General features: G+C 39.4%; 1 protein-coding gene across 10 annotated transcripts in view; it reads right to left on the bottom strand.

Annotated features, from left to right (window-relative positions):
• The window catches only part of tjp1a (tight junction protein 1a), a 62,697-nt gene that overhangs the window by 11,373 nt on the left and 35,787 nt on the right, over nucleotides 1–15,537 (bottom strand). For 5 of the 10 annotated variants that reach the window (XM_041050948.1, XM_041049307.1, XM_041053314.1 and 2 more), the window contains exons 6-18: nucleotides 15,193–15,299; nucleotides 14,255–14,423; nucleotides 13,946–14,081; nucleotides 9,764–9,903; nucleotides 9,299–9,404; nucleotides 8,835–8,985; nucleotides 6,790–6,898; nucleotides 6,455–6,674; nucleotides 4,806–4,990; nucleotides 4,426–4,521; nucleotides 3,429–3,455; nucleotides 1,145–1,227; nucleotides 553–763 (exon numbers count right to left, since the gene is read on the bottom strand). In XM_041050948.1, the coding sequence (XP_040906882.1) occupies nucleotides 553–763; nucleotides 1,145–1,227; nucleotides 3,429–3,455; nucleotides 4,426–4,521; nucleotides 4,806–4,990; nucleotides 6,455–6,674; nucleotides 6,790–6,898; nucleotides 8,835–8,985; nucleotides 9,299–9,404; nucleotides 9,764–9,903; nucleotides 13,946–14,081; nucleotides 14,255–14,423; nucleotides 15,193–15,299 (1,740 nt within the window). The remainder of the gene's footprint in view (nucleotides 1–552; nucleotides 764–1,144; nucleotides 1,228–3,428; nucleotides 3,456–4,425; nucleotides 4,522–4,805; nucleotides 4,991–6,454; nucleotides 6,675–6,789; nucleotides 6,899–8,834; nucleotides 8,986–9,298; nucleotides 9,405–9,763; nucleotides 9,904–13,945; nucleotides 14,082–14,254; nucleotides 14,424–15,192; nucleotides 15,300–15,537) is intronic. The other 5 variants (XM_041052527.1, XM_041055723.1, XM_041056409.1 and 2 more) reach the window with 3 other exon arrangements.

The following is a 15,537-nucleotide window of genomic DNA, read 5'->3' as shown; positions in this document are numbered from 1 at the left end:
TTTAGACATGCACTTTAATCCAGAAATGCTCTGCCACTTTTGCAAAATTGGCATCATGTTTGCAAAGGACTCCCGAGTCATTTCTAAGTGACAAATCTGGCAACTTCTCCATTTGCAACCCAGTTAAAAATTTCTGTGCTGCTCAAGTGTGAGTAAAAGCAGCCACATTGACAGTAAAGGCAAGTGTGTAAACCAATCATGGCATCCCTCCCATGCTTTAAATGTGAATACTCTCTACCACCTCTCAAATATGTTTATCTCCAACAGATGCTCCTAAAGCATGGTCACACCACATCCCTTGACAGGAAGAGTGCCCGCTGAGAAAGGGGCCTGGGGGTGCTCTTGTGTGACGGTCAGTGCTGAACAAGCTTTTATATAAGACGTTTGACAGAACAGGGCCAGGCACAACAAGTGCAACGTGGCCACACTGTGACACTCAATTGTCAACTGTCTGTGAAATGTGCGCTTGTGGGATCTCTCCCATTCAAACCATCCCGTTCTCCCTCCCTGTGGATCACCCATCTATTCCTCCCTCTCTAATACTGGACTCACTGGTGAAGAGGTGGTGGTTGTTCTTTCTTAATTTGAGGGCTCGATCGTAGAGCTTCCTGGCGCTCTTCCTAGACTCAGGGCAGAGGCGGGTCCTCATGTTCTTGACGCCTTGCTTGGTGTCGGGGTTGAGAAACACCACAATCGGATACCACTGAGCGTAGTTCAGACGGTCCACTGCATTAGGGGTGATGTCCAGCACTGCATGCTTGTCCTTTATACACAGAGAGAAAATATGAACAAAAACATAAATGTGTTGCAAATGTGTGTTTTTTTTTTTTTTTTTAAAGCACTGTCTGACAACACCTTAATGATTTTTTTCCACATATTGTGTGCAGCAGATCAGGAACCCTTGAGGTTGCACAAGTGAACCTGCCATAATAAAATTTGCTGAGCTTCAAGCACCAAATAGTACTAAAGAGCGAGGTACACCAGAGGGCAGCAGTGAGTTGTGAATACTATTGTGGCTCACTGCCATCTTTTCATTACCATAACAAATCTGCCAAAAGATGTTTATATCTGTATCTTTTGTATCTTGTGTTATTTTATATGAGTGTGTGTGTGTGTGTGTGTGTGTGTATCTAGATTCACTCACTCGGTCAATGATCTGTTTAATGGTATGCAGACGAATGATGCCGGAGCTTTTCTGGTCGGTTCCTGCATCCCTGGGTTCGCTCTCTATGGAAGACAAATGTACAGAGTTACTGCATTACATCGGCAGAGACAAACAACAATAAACACACGCTGCACACCAATTAGACATCCTATTAGCGTGCAGTTGTCGACTCCCATAAATAGAGCATTTAAATACAGAACAATAATCTCCATACAGGAGAAGACAAGTGTACGTTTATGAAAAGAGCTAGATGGTAAAAAATGAGAACAGCAGCCAATCCATGCAATAGTCATTAGGTAATTTGGGTAGATTTAGGGAAATGAAATTCAGTGTATAATCAATGTGTGCGTGCAACTGCATGTAACAGTATAAATCATGGTGCAGGAAATGTGTTATGTGAGAAACACTGACATGAAATATGCACATACAAGAGCGAGAGGGACAATTCAATGAGAATAAAGTGTCATTGTAAGGCTCAGGGATTTAAGCAAGGATGTGTAGAGGGATTTTTGATTCAAACAAAGATAAGCAATGGTTTCCTGCCTAGAAACACAAGGTTCAAACGAGGGCAGTCATCTCACCAGGATGTTCAGTATGGAAATGAGTCAAACTGGGCCTGGCTTAATTTCTAATATCCTAATAGGATCTATGATCTGAAAAACACTAGTCATAGCTATCCAAACCATTTAGATGTTTCATAAAGAGCATATAAAAAAAGCCATGCATGCAGAGGTTCAAGCATATGCAGCAATGTCAAAGAGTAAATGTTGTGATTCCGTGTTGTCCCTGTTTTCCTAAATTTTAGGTAGGCATTTTTGGTAGTGATTGGGACATCGAGCCGTTCAAATGTTGACACTTATGGGCTTTACACTTTCATCACTGCATTATGAAAACTGGGACGGACACAATAACACACTACTGACAGATCTGTACAAAATCTGACTCTTAAGCTGTGAAGAGCACCACAGTAGCCCACTTTTAACTGTGGTCTTAATTTTGAGCCATCAAATGATAAATTATGGTTACATTTTATACTAATTAATTTTTGGTCCTGCACTTACTTGAAATCAGGCTTGCTCTACATGCAGGGTTATACACACAGATATATTTTAACGCATGAACAGCCCACAAACATGGCTAATACTTTTTATATTTCCAGAGATGTTTAACTATTTCATCTTAACTGATAGTTTGAGAAAATATATGGATGAGTTCAGTGACTCTCAACACCATATAGCTCACTGCACTATATAAAGCCTCAAAACTTGGTCAGTGTTGACCTTTGATTTAGAGCCTCCCGTCAATTTGCATTAACTGCCATTTTGATGTGCCTTCACATTTTTAATGTGGTGTAATTTATGGGTAAATTGGGGAAAAAAACGAAGAAATCCATAAAAATGTGTAAATAAAATAAAGTCAACATTCCAGTCTAGTAAGTAAATGCTATTGTATTGTTCATTACTTTTGATTTTTCCATTTAACTATACATATGGTTTCTAAAATTTTTCAAAGACCTCTACACAAATCTCATTTTCCACTGCATATTAAACTGCACAGCTCATCATGCTGCTTTGCTGTTGTCATTCTATATGATGCAACAGTGTTTCCCAAATAATTAGATTCTACTTGTGGCGGGTTGCTTTACCTGGTCTGTAAGTTAAAATGACCACAGTGTCCGCATCTTCCAGAAAACATCTCTCTCTCTCTCTCTCTCTCTCTCTCTCTCTCTCTCTCTGTTTCTCTGCAAAGTATGTATGATTCTCACTAGACCCTTCTTGCAATAGCAGAACAAAGAGGGATAGAGTGAGGGGAGGCTGCCCACTTGTTAATCAATAGCAGATGGTGTCGCTTTCTCAGATGGATAAAATAGTAAAAAATAAAAAATGCTAAGATAGGTCACCAAATACACGTACGCCCCGCCTGAGTAAAGTCTATGTGTGGGAAACACTGATGCAACCTGCATTAAGGAGGGGAATATCACTGAATTTAAATATAAAATTATTTCCATTTGCAGGAAGGTATACTTAACATTTATCAACATTTACTCATCTCTTCTGTATCTACGGACAGGAGAAGATATCACACTGATGCATATATTGGACTGTTAAATCAAGTGTTATTCCCCATACGCATTAACCAGACAATGGCTATTGTTTAAACATCTACAGAATAGGCAGCTAGCCACCAGACACTATTTCATAGATTATCTGCCATTCACTGAATCAAATAAAACAAATAAAAGTTGATGCACTAAGTGACATACTTTCTCCTCCTTGTTGTTGCTGTGTTTCTGAAAAGAAAATACAGTTACACAAATATCACTGTAGTTGTGCAAATAAACATCAAGGAATGGAATCACGTTTTTATGGGGGTGTGTACTGAATGTGTGTGGTTGCACTGGCATGTGTGTTTGTGCTCTCAAAGTAATTGAAATTCAATACTGAGTGTTAACATAAAAACCACACATTAAAGAAGCTTGCAATTTCATCAAGTAAGAGGGGGCATATGAGGACTGAAATGAGAAAGAGGGCGCAGATCTTCTTGGAGTGAGGAAGAGTGAAAAGATAAACAGAGAAAACGGAAGAGAAGAGCTATAAATAAATGGGGGAAATAACAGACACAGCTTGACTAACCTGATTAACTGACAAACTAAAATGAATTGGGAGTATCTAGTAGTGGTAATAGTATTCTGGAGTTAATCAGAATGCCACCCAGTAAAAAGAAACTTCGTGGGAAAATATTTTGTCTAGGAACTTGGTTGGAATCCATTAGATAATGTCTATTTGCTGGACTTTGACATCTTAACCTATACTGTTTGAACAGCAGTGGTCTATTACAACAGAAAAAGGCCAAAGACTTAAGGAAAAAACTACTGAAGTAACTTAGTAGCATAGGTTTAACTACATGGAAACAGCAGAGGTTGTTGTGTTTTCACACATTTCAGTCATAAAATTACTGTGACTATTACAATTAATTGCCAAATAAACATTAAAGTAGGAGTGCTTTTATATACTTTTGATGAGTAAAATCAAGCAGAACAGCAGAGAAATGGAGTTAAAGAGCAAGGGAGAGTCAAAGGATTGGATATTGGATTGTGACCACTAATGTGAATATTTGATGAGAAGTTAAAAAGCCCTCAGCTTTGGTGAGGTGTGATGCATAAATTAAGAGTCTGGTCCCCTATCACGTAAGACACACAATAGCACATTACACAAATCGTGAACGTTTGAACAGAAGGAGACAGGTACTTTATTACTTACTCGCTAGTTCAAAAATGTCTGGCTCCTCCCTGGCCAGTTTCTCTCTGGCCACATCTGCTATTGGCCCAAAGATAACCACAGGCCTTAGGAACCCAGCTGCACAACAACAACAAGACCATGTTAAGGAGCTTACCAAAGGTTAGCGTAATGTAACACAAGGACAATACTTCCTTAGAGTACACATAAAATACACTGTGATGAGTAATTGTTGACGTGGTCAGTTAGCTCGACCTCACAAGCGTCAGGGACAACCTTGTACTTCTTCTAGCTATAAAGCTGAAATCTGTATTCTATTTTTGTAAATTACTGTTACAATAATAAAAAGATATGCGGCAGTCTCCAGTTCATTGCTGTGACTGCCTTGGCCTCTGTACTCTTACCTTCCCTCAGCACCACCCTCTCATAGGCAGGGAACTTGGTCTGAACTGGCTGGGCTGACAGGTCCTCCCTGCTCTTCCGCAAATTCCTCTTGGAACTTCGTAATCCTCTGAATCTCCAGAAGTCTGCTCTGTCACCTCCTGGTGTTTTGGGGAGGGTGTACTGCACACTGGACAGTTGTTCAGCTCTGTACAGAGAAAGTAAGAATAAGGCCAGCTGTTAGCACTTCAGTGTAATTTATGCCACTTTTAGAAAGCACCGTTATTCAGTATTATTTTTTTAATGGTTTAGAGCAAAAAGACATGGTAATATACTGTAATTGTAATGCCACTGTACAGTACTGAACTGTAAATGGTTGTCAAACTGATTATAGAGTATTTGTCATGAAAATGCTGGTGATAAATAAAGAATTTTACATAGCTTAAAAGCCATTTTGTAAAGCTAACTGAAATGCTCTCTTTAGGGTGAGTACAATGTAATTTACAGCTCAATGTTCACATTACAAAGAGCCAAAATATTCTGTAACTCAGTGATATTTTTCTGTGAACTAAAGGCTTGTCTCTAGTTGGCAACATAACCGTCAGTATTTTGATATCATATTACTTTAAACATCAAATATTTTCTCAAGATAATGACAGGGTATTGTGATAAAGACATTCCAGTGATGCTCCAGTATAATCACAGTAACAGTATACTGTACAACAGAAACTAATGCAATGTTCTGCAGTGAAATAATAAGTCTTATGTATAAAATGCTGACATACTTTTCACCATGACAGATTTGCAAAGCACACATTTTTTGATAAAGGCCACATATGTTTCGCAAAATTTCACAGGCCAATAGGTCAATATATTTTTTACACAGAAAATCAATGGAAAACAGCACACACAGGAACAAGGGACAAAGTGAGAGAGTACTTGGCCCTACAGGGGGGAAGATCTCATTCCGAGTGGTTTTGAATAATAATGATCTTTCTTTGATGTATGTTTTTAAAAAATATTATTTTAAATATTACTGAAGTCTGAGTGATTTCAAAGTTTCGTGTTTTGAAAGATTACCAGGGGAGAGAGGTTAAGCAGAGGAGCTGAGATATATTTCAAAGTGCTTAATGTATGTGATAAAAATGCATGCTCTGTCTTTTCTGTCAGCAGGATAGAGAGGAATCTCTGTATAAACACTCCTTGAGCCTGTTAAAGGCTGCTGAGACAGGCCTTGATAAAACAATGCTGTTGGCTAGATTATGATGTGCAGTATACTACATATCCTCAGACGCAAATGCCTCAGAACGTCCTTGCAAACCTCACAAAGTAAGTAGATCCTTATAAACCACGTACCAGACACACAGGAGTAATACATCCTGTGTGTATGCCCTACTTTAAAAACACTTCTAGTATATAAAAGGCTATAACACAAAACTGAAGATTTCTCTAAAACAAAATTAAAGAAAAACAAATAATAACAATTACAAATGTGCAAAATACACATATTAAACAGATTAGTAAATAGAAATCATCTGCACTCACAGATCTTTCCTTTCTACTCTGAGATCAAGCACAATGCTTTTATTATTTTGACTCCACCCTTTCCCATTCATTAAGTGTCAAAACAAGCTGTACAGGTATTAAAGGTGTGACCTGAAACTTCATTTACCTGTTCTTGTTGGGGATGATGCCCCTTTCCACTTCCTGATGGTTCTTGCCAATACGGATCGCGAGCCATGAGCCTAATTTGCCATTGTAGAGAGTGTCTACTACACGGAACACCTCGCCCTTGTTAAAGCTCAGGCCGTACGGTGACTCTTTTTCATATTCAAAATGCGTCCGAATGTAGAAGGAGTCACCCACGTCCGACTCCACTATCCTCCGATACACTGGTGAAAGAGCAGAAAACAAAAGAGATGACTACAGCAACATTTTAAATGCACAGCTTATGATATCTGATGTGTTTACACTACTAACACAGTACTTTATTATGCCATCACCCACCATCCTTTTTCTTCTGAGCCAGAATAGTAACTTCTTCTCCTCTTGGGAGATCCAGCAAAAACAGCACAGCCTCCTCCCGGATGATATTCGCAAAGTCCACATTGTTCACCTACACAGTCCAAACAGAAGAGGCAGAAGAAATAAACTTACAGTGCAACTGAAGGACTAGTGAACTATCAGACAAAACAAATAAGCCAAACCCTAACCCTAACAAAAAGCAAATTATTAAATCTTAATTGTGGCCAACTTGATCCTATAAGTTTATAAATCACTGTTGTTAAATGCTTAAAAAATAGTTGAAAGCTAATGGTATATTTAAAGCACACTCTTTTCCCATTTTTTCAACTTTAAAAACTTTTTTCTTCTTAAAAAACACAACAAAAATCAAAATAAACTCTAAGTGCTATCACTCAATCACTCTTTTAATTTCTCACAGACTGTGAGAAACAGAAGAAAAGTTGTTCCTCAACAGAAGCAGCAAGATGTATTCCCCCTACAACAGAGCAGCCTCCTCCTCATCTCCTGCTGCTGTCCCAAACACAATAACCGCTGTTTATTGACTCTACTTGAGGGGCAGCAGGGGAAGCAGAAACACATGGGCTGAGTCACTGAACCTCAGAAAGACACCTTTATCCTTCCCAGAAACAGGAGGGCTTGATGTCTTTATCTGCACTAGCACACCATGACCAAAGGGAAACCGCCTAAAGATGGAAAACAATGTCCTGGAAGTCTCTAAGATGTGTTTGTACGGTGGGAAGAACACACACACAGGCACAAAAAGAGATCTACGTCGAGGACTGGGGGGAACATGAGAAATTGTATATTAATTAAAAGAAGAAGCAAGGTAATGCATAGCTTTGTTTGTGAGATAAATGTAGTTTGTGAATGTTAATGTCATGGGAAAAATGCGTGGTATCCAGCCTCTGTTGCACAGGATGCAGCTGAACTAAAGACCATCACAGTTACAGCAGGTGTAATCCTTGGCTTTTGTATAAACATAGCAGAATGAATCCAACACTGACATCAAGAGGGTTTCCATCATCCCATCAACAATGTTACTCTAGTATTCAGTGAAACAGACAGTCAACTGTTCCGAGGTCAGAGTGCAAGAACGACCTCTATTGTGTTTTCATATTGGAAAACAAGGGGAGTTTTGACACGAGGCACAGCCTGGGAATGACTCACAGAGCGACTGATAAATTGTACTGTATTCTCTAGATCTGTTTACGCAGAACTAAAATGATTGCGACCATGGGATCTCATAGTTTCAACACTGATTATCTAAGTTAGTGTGGGCAGCTATGGCTTGCCTATTTTGACAATAACACCAGATGTTCTTCCCACTTTCATACATGTGACATGGAAAAAAATAGTAATGAACTCTGACAGAAAGCACTACCTTGAAATCATTTTACAAGCTACATAATACTAGGACAGCACAATGTAATGACAAGGCACAGGAATGAGGTCTACTTTGCAGTCAGTCTATACAGTACATCTGAATGTGACTTAGGTGAGCAAATCAAAGAACACATTTACACACTGGTTAGTGTTAAGCCTGTGTTTACATGCAGCAAATTTCTGTTCCTTGTACATTTTTTCAGCAATGGCTGTTATATTTAATATATGATGATGATGCAGCCTAAGGAGTTCTTTTTCTTGAAGCACATTGGCTGTGCAGTGAAAGAAGACCCCCAGTTGTAGGAGAGGACAGCTGTTCCAAAAGTTTATAAATAGCCCACTTCAGCTGTGAAAACCAACTTCGATCTACTTATTTCCAATTTAGTTTCATTTATTTTGAGTCAGAGCAACAAATGGTCTTTCCTTTCAGCCCACCAAACCGCGGCCTTTATGATACCCTCCCTCTCTGAAATATTTATTAAGTACAAAGAATACAGAGTACATGGTCAACAAATCAGGTTTCTCCAGCAAAACACAGCTAAGTTAAAAGAGCCTCTTGATCCCTCAAAACTATTTAAAAAACAGGTCAAGCAACTGCAGAAAGCAAACAAGTCATGTTGTTTAAATGATGGAGTACACCATACCCTGAGAATCTGGTCTCCTTCCTCCAGCCCCTCCTTGGCTGCAGGACTGTCCTCCAAAACTCCTGCCACAAAAATTCCCACGTCGTTCCCTCCTGCTAACCGCAGGCCGACACTCTCTCCCTTCTTGAACTTGACCAGCTTCATACTCGGCCTGCAGGAGAACACAAGTAGACAGACAGAATTAAGCAAAAAGGTCAGCAAATCATTGTTTTAAAAACAATCATTCTAAGAGACACAAAACACAGCCAACTATTCAAGCAAGCAGAGTGTGGTGAAACAACAAAGCCATAACAAAAGCTGACCAGAACCTCTGACCTAATCTGAACTAACTATAAGGAACTAAGTATATGGCAGGTAGGCTAATTTTCTAATAGAATTATAAAGTTTACTCATATTATCAACATGAATAATATGCACACTCAATACTGTGAGATGATTTGGCTGAGAGCGTCTAAGGCATTTACCTGAGAATACTGTCATCATGAGCAGCGCTGGGTACAGGGGCATCAGAGGGGCTGACAGGCAGATCCACATCGGGCTGACCGGGCTGTGCGTAAACTGGCTTTGGTTCTGCCACAAATAAAAACATGGTAAGTAGATTAACACACTTACTTCTAAGAAAACCTGCATAAACTCGGTGCTGACACATATTAAGTTGGATTAATTTGTGACAAAGACTCGCATTGTCTTTTTAATAATTTATGATCAGGTGTCTAAAACTAACAGACACAGCTCTATATAGAGAAGAAAACACTTGCAGAGAGGATTAAACTACAGCAATACGCAGACTGGGTCTTTGCTTTAAGACCTGAATGGTACTTGTCTGTACTACCAGCTATGAGCTGGAAAAATATAAAATGTGGTGGAAGTTGAGACAGATGTAAGGGACTGAACTTATCCCTAATGATGGTGAGAAGAGGGTTTTATACCAGGCAGCGGAGGTAACTGTTTCTCATCTCTGGAGCTGGCCTGGTCACTGGCCTGTGACAAGACCCCATCATCAGAGCTCTTGACTGGTGTGGATATGGCCCCTGGTTTGGCTATGCGATCCTCATCTCGACTTCGATGGCTGAAATGAAAAAATAAAAAAATAAACAGGCAAGTACGAGTGGACAGTCAATGCTAGAAACTATGACAGTTTTAAGCTGACAGTTTAGGTTAATGCATTCCTTAAAAGACTGCCACATCTTTGTTGATTTCATAGTGTGTATGGAGGACCTTGTGTGTTTTGTATATGTAGTTTTGTCCTATGCTGACATCACCTGAAAGACACAGACACTAATATGAACCTAAAAGAAAACAGCATGGACCATGAGTTACGTGATAAGGGCACATGGACATCAAGCCATTTAAAGTAGGATGTGCCGGCTCTGTCAAACAGACCCTGCAAATGTACTTTTTTCTTTTTTATCTCGTCATACCTAACCAGAAACTGATAAGTTCCACTGGCGCAGATTGGATTTCTACATGTTTTAATTTCCAAACTGCATTTTTTTCAAAGACTGATATAAACTGACCATACAGTCAAATTTCCAATAAAAGCACACAGGGAGACAAAGAAAAGAGACCAAGTCCCCTAACATAAAGTCCTGAGTTAGGATAGTTTTCAGTCCAAGTTCCTGTTTAACCTAGATAGAATAAACAAGGTAAAACTGTGTGTGTGTGTGTGTCTGTGTGTGTCTGTGTCTGTGAGTCTAGAAGGCTATGTCTGACAGAGTAGAAAGGGCTCTGCTGCTTAAAACAATGGTTGAATTCCAGTCTGATCACATGACTGCCTGCTGGCACAGTACTTGAGCAGTATTCAGAAGCTTTTGTAGAGGAATGTGAAGGTGCAGGCTGTGCCACTAGCTCAGACTAGGCAACTTCTGCCATACCCATTCTTTCATTGTTGTTCATGCAGTATATGTATATCCATTTACTGGATATGACTGATACTCAACTGCTGAACCTATTTAGTGTTGGCCAACACAGAATGGCTGCTTCTAGATTTCTGATTTTGTCCAGCTGCTCTATAATTCGCTCCACTACAATTCCGTTTTACACATAAATCTGATCTGTGCAATTTTATATGTGTGCACAATCAGCATTAAAGAGACCAGTATGGGAGTTAGTTGTTGAGGAAGAAGGGTAAATTAGAGCTCCAGCCTGAGGATAAATAACAGAATTGAGAGGCAGACAGTGCATGTGTGTGTCTGTGTGTGTAATGGATGAATGAGAAAGAGAGTGTGACACAGGGGGGAAAAGGACAGAGAGAAACAGAGCAAGCGTGAGGGACAAAAAGAGAGAGAGAGAGGAGTGAGAGAGAGTGTTGTGGCCTAAATCTGCTGTTCCTTGCTGCAGAATGGTGCTAAAAAAAGGCTTCACGCTGACAAACACCATTTGACAGAAGCCTTTGTTCAATCCCCTCGCTTAGACATTCTTACAGGTACAGGCGAGAGAGTGCAAACCAATGAGAGACAGAAAAAGTGAAGAAGCAGGGGAGATGTGGGTGCAGAAATATCAACAAGAAATGAAAAATATGGTACTACCACACCACAATCTCTGAAATGCATAATAGTCCCAGTCTTCGTAATTTCATATCCGCCTACAAGCTTCAAAATATCCACAGAATAGTGCTGACTAGATATACTAACATCATTTTGAGAAACAAAGAAAATTCCCCAAAGCAAAAAATGTACTTTTGCAAACTAATATACTACTAATTAAACATATCATTAACAAAAGCTAAAAAATATTTTTAAAACAAAAATTAATTACTCACACGAATGTTTCTGCAAGTTGAACCATGACGCTTATTAAGAGGATTTTCAGTTTAATTCCTTGAAAGACAACAGAGAGCTTTTTGCCTCTGCACAAAGTATACTCATGCTCACTGAGAGATGCTTTGGATGAAGGGCGTTTTTGATGATCTGCTGTATTCAGAAACATGGAACAGCGCTATGTCCTGGGGATAAGAATGCCGCTAAGTCCTACAGCCAATCAGGTTAGGCGAACCATCTGGCTTGGGGCAAAGCTCTGTGGGAAGTGTGTCAAATTCCTTTTCCCCTCCTAAACTGGGGGATAGTGACAAGATTCCCCTAAATCACAGTCTAATGAGTCAGACTGTTATTACCTCAGTTACCTCTTAAACCACACGTGAAACAGGTGTAACTCCTCTTATGACAATTTGTGTATTTACCAGATTAAGCACTCATACATGGTAAACAAGAATAAAAGAATAAAATGACTAGGCTTTCTTACTTCTGGACAGACGTACATTTGATACACAAAGATAAAAGAGGGGTCAGGGACAGAGTAACAAAAGTATTAGTGATAAAAGCTCAAAATAAACACATACTAGCCTGTTATCAGAGAGAGATGCATTCACTTACATTTGGAAGTAATCCAATGTAAGTGAATGCACTCATGCTTGTTTCAATGCAGGATGAGTGAGTGAAAAAGACACAACTGCACAGTCTGACACAATGTACCATCTAATGAAATGGCAGCACTGGAGGTCAATCTAGTCATATGACATGACTGACAAGCAACTAGTAAGTCATACAGCTAAACTAGCAGCAGGGTACTAAGCTATCATCCCAGCTATCATCCCAGAGCTGTTTTAAGTGTGTGGCCTGTGCAAATCAAATAATGTATGTAATGTCTCAATACATCTACTGGTTTTCCAGCTAAAGTTGAGCTTTGCGTACCATTTCCAGTGAGACATTTTACCCTTTAGGAATAGAGTTTATTATAAACAGCATGTTTGGCAGTCATATCTTACGTAGCCACAACTCAATCTCACCAAGATCACAGAAGTCTGGAGAAAATTGCCACTATTTGATTTGAAATGAGTTGGAAAATGACTGCCTCCTGAAATAGCACCTCTGCTTAGTTCTCTATCTGGCTACAAGAACTCTGTAGGATAGTTTTCTTTGTTTGGAGAATAGCAGCTCACTGTGTGTGTGTGTGTGTGTATTTGTTTGTCTCAAGGCCCATTTAAACATGATGAAATGGAGGTCTGGTTACAGTAGACTCTGACAGCTCAATCCAGAACATGTGCTTGAAGGCAGCATAGATTCGGGCCGCTGATTCAATAACCACCCCTACTTCACAGTATCAAACTGAACTATTTACTGTGAACCATTTAGACTTAGACTTAAACTTGTTTTTATTGTCATTCAACAGACACACCGTCAGTGTATATATTAAACAAAATATCGATACCTTGGCTCACAGTGGAGTGGACACATAAATTGTCCAAAATACAAAAATAATATATTCACAGAATATAGAATATAAAATGTAAGAATTTACTGAAACAAGCAACATACCCTCTGTCTTTTCTCACTGCAGCCTATGACAGAATTTGAGTAGGTCTGTTCCCAAAAGAGGCAATCCTGTTTCACTACTTGGCCCTGCTTTATGTACTGGATTCAAGTCTGCAAGAGCTAGTCATCTTGACCGATTCAACCAAGATCAGTATCTTATTCTTACACTACCGACATGTTTATTTCTTCCTCTAGGTTGTTTTTTCCACCTATGTATTTGTTGGCTACAAGAAGCTATGCAAGCTCTAAACTACAAGAAAGATAACTTACTGAAAACACCAACTGTCAGAAAGAAAACAGGACAATAAGGAGACAACACAGACGTTAAAATGAATTGAAATAATAGCACATGGTGTACACAGAGTATATGTGTATGGTATCTGTCAAACAGCATTGCGTTCAATGAGCATTATAAAATATAGTATGGTAAAACTTGTGTTAAATATTAAATGCACCTAGCGTTGCATGATTCTAGGATATTTTTCAAAACAAGCCCTTAGTCCATCAGGAGATGGATCAATCCCTCCTCTCTTCCCCAAGCCCTCTCCCAGAGCAAAGCATTATTGAAACTCAGTAATGGCTCCAGAGGGAGCGTGATGGTTTATGCATGCTATGTCTTTACTATTGATTTATGCATTAGTGGTGCAAGGTGCTTACGTAGCATCCACTAATCCGTGGGTGTGAACATGATATATGAAGTTGGAGTGGTGGGAGTAAGGATGTATGACTGTGGCATGTGTGACAGCTGTGTCCCACCACCAGAACTGCAGTCACATGTGTGTGCATGTGTACTTCGCTCACCTGCCATTGCTGATCTGTCGAGGTGAGTGACGGAGATGCTCCGATGGTTCAGTCCTGTCAGGTGAACGTGATCGACTACCTCGCCCATGGGATCGATTGGAATGATCAGATGTCAGTGAATGTATTTCTGAAATGTCTGTGAAATTAACATTAAATATGTATTAGCATTTAATCAATGGTATAAATCAGGGCTGAGTTAAAATAACAAGAAAACAAATGTAGATCTGTCTTTTGTAAAAACAGGCACAGCTTGAGCAATCAAATCCTAGCAGCATCCAACAAGGGACTGCTCCATGTGTGTTGTCTCACCATCTCTGTCGGAGTTATTAGCTGATGGGATACTGTCATCAAGGTCAGGAATGTTGAGCAGCGTGGCTCGCTCATCTCTCTGCACCACCATCTTCAACTTGCCCTTTGACCTCTCAATCAGCTTCTTGGCATCTATCAGTGATAGGTTCTCTGTAACTGTGCCATTGATCTGCGAGAGGAAAAGAAGCAGGTCAACACAAGAACTGAATGGACAAGTTATCATCGCTGCAGAATTTTGCTGTAAAGCCCACAATGTGCTTTTGAAAACAAAATCATCGAAAGGCAAAGAAGAATTATGAATGGAGTAGTTCTACCTCAGATTAACATTATGCTGTAAATGGAAAAAAAAGTTTAGGAGGCTATTAACAAGTTTAAAAGTGTATGATAATTGGGATAGCAACACTTTGAGTATTGTATCATATACACTGTATAAAGCCAAACTTTCTTTTCTATATTCAAGTATACCTTTCTATTGGTGCTTGTCCTGCAATCAAATTTCACTGAGAAAATGTCTCTTCAGAACTACTGATACAATAAATTAGATTTTGAATGCATCTCTTAAATGTGAAGAAGGACTTTTTCCCTCCTCAGAGACTGAGTGGATAAAAATTCAGAGGAATAATGGAATGTGTGGTATTCCTGCTGGTGAGCCTGCATACTAATGATCTGTGACCTTACTCTACGGGCCACTTTCAGCAGCTCACAGATTACCCCAGAATACCAGTGAACATTTTTTCATCATAAAGAATATCTGGTACTTCCTCCTCTTCCACCCCACCTCACTCCTTCTATTTATGAAATTATTTGAAGCCATTTCTTTACACATTCGCATACACATTTATTCTAATGATGTTTTTATCATTTTACCTCCCCATTACTGTTATACCCACTCTGAACAACCCTGTCTTACCACATGCTCTCTGGTGCTTTTCTCTCACCTTCAGTACAACATCTCCCTCCTGGATGTTTCCATCCCTGGCAGCAAGGCTCTCAGGAGAGATGTCCTTCACAAAGATGTGGCTGGCCAATCGGAGTCCATACTCTGCTTGTTGATAAGCATAACAAAGTAATATTAGCAGAGCACACAAATTTAACCCTTTAACTAGTCCCCATTTAACTAGTCTTGTCTTCTGATTATACTGATTTACCTTTACTGTAAGTGCCACGAAAACTGAGAAACTCCAGAATCTGTCATTTCATTTATACATATGTCTTTAATAATCTGTTTCAGTATTTTGTTATAATATTTTTTGAGTTTTATGTAAATTGGATGTATTCACAAT

This window comes from Toxotes jaculatrix, chromosome 1, assembly GCF_017976425.1.
Source record: "Toxotes jaculatrix isolate fToxJac2 chromosome 1, fToxJac2.pri, whole genome shotgun sequence".
In the NCBI taxonomy this organism is placed as follows: Eukaryota; Metazoa; Chordata; class Actinopteri; family Toxotidae; genus Toxotes; species Toxotes jaculatrix.
This window is presented reverse-complemented; position numbering and strand designations above follow the sequence as displayed.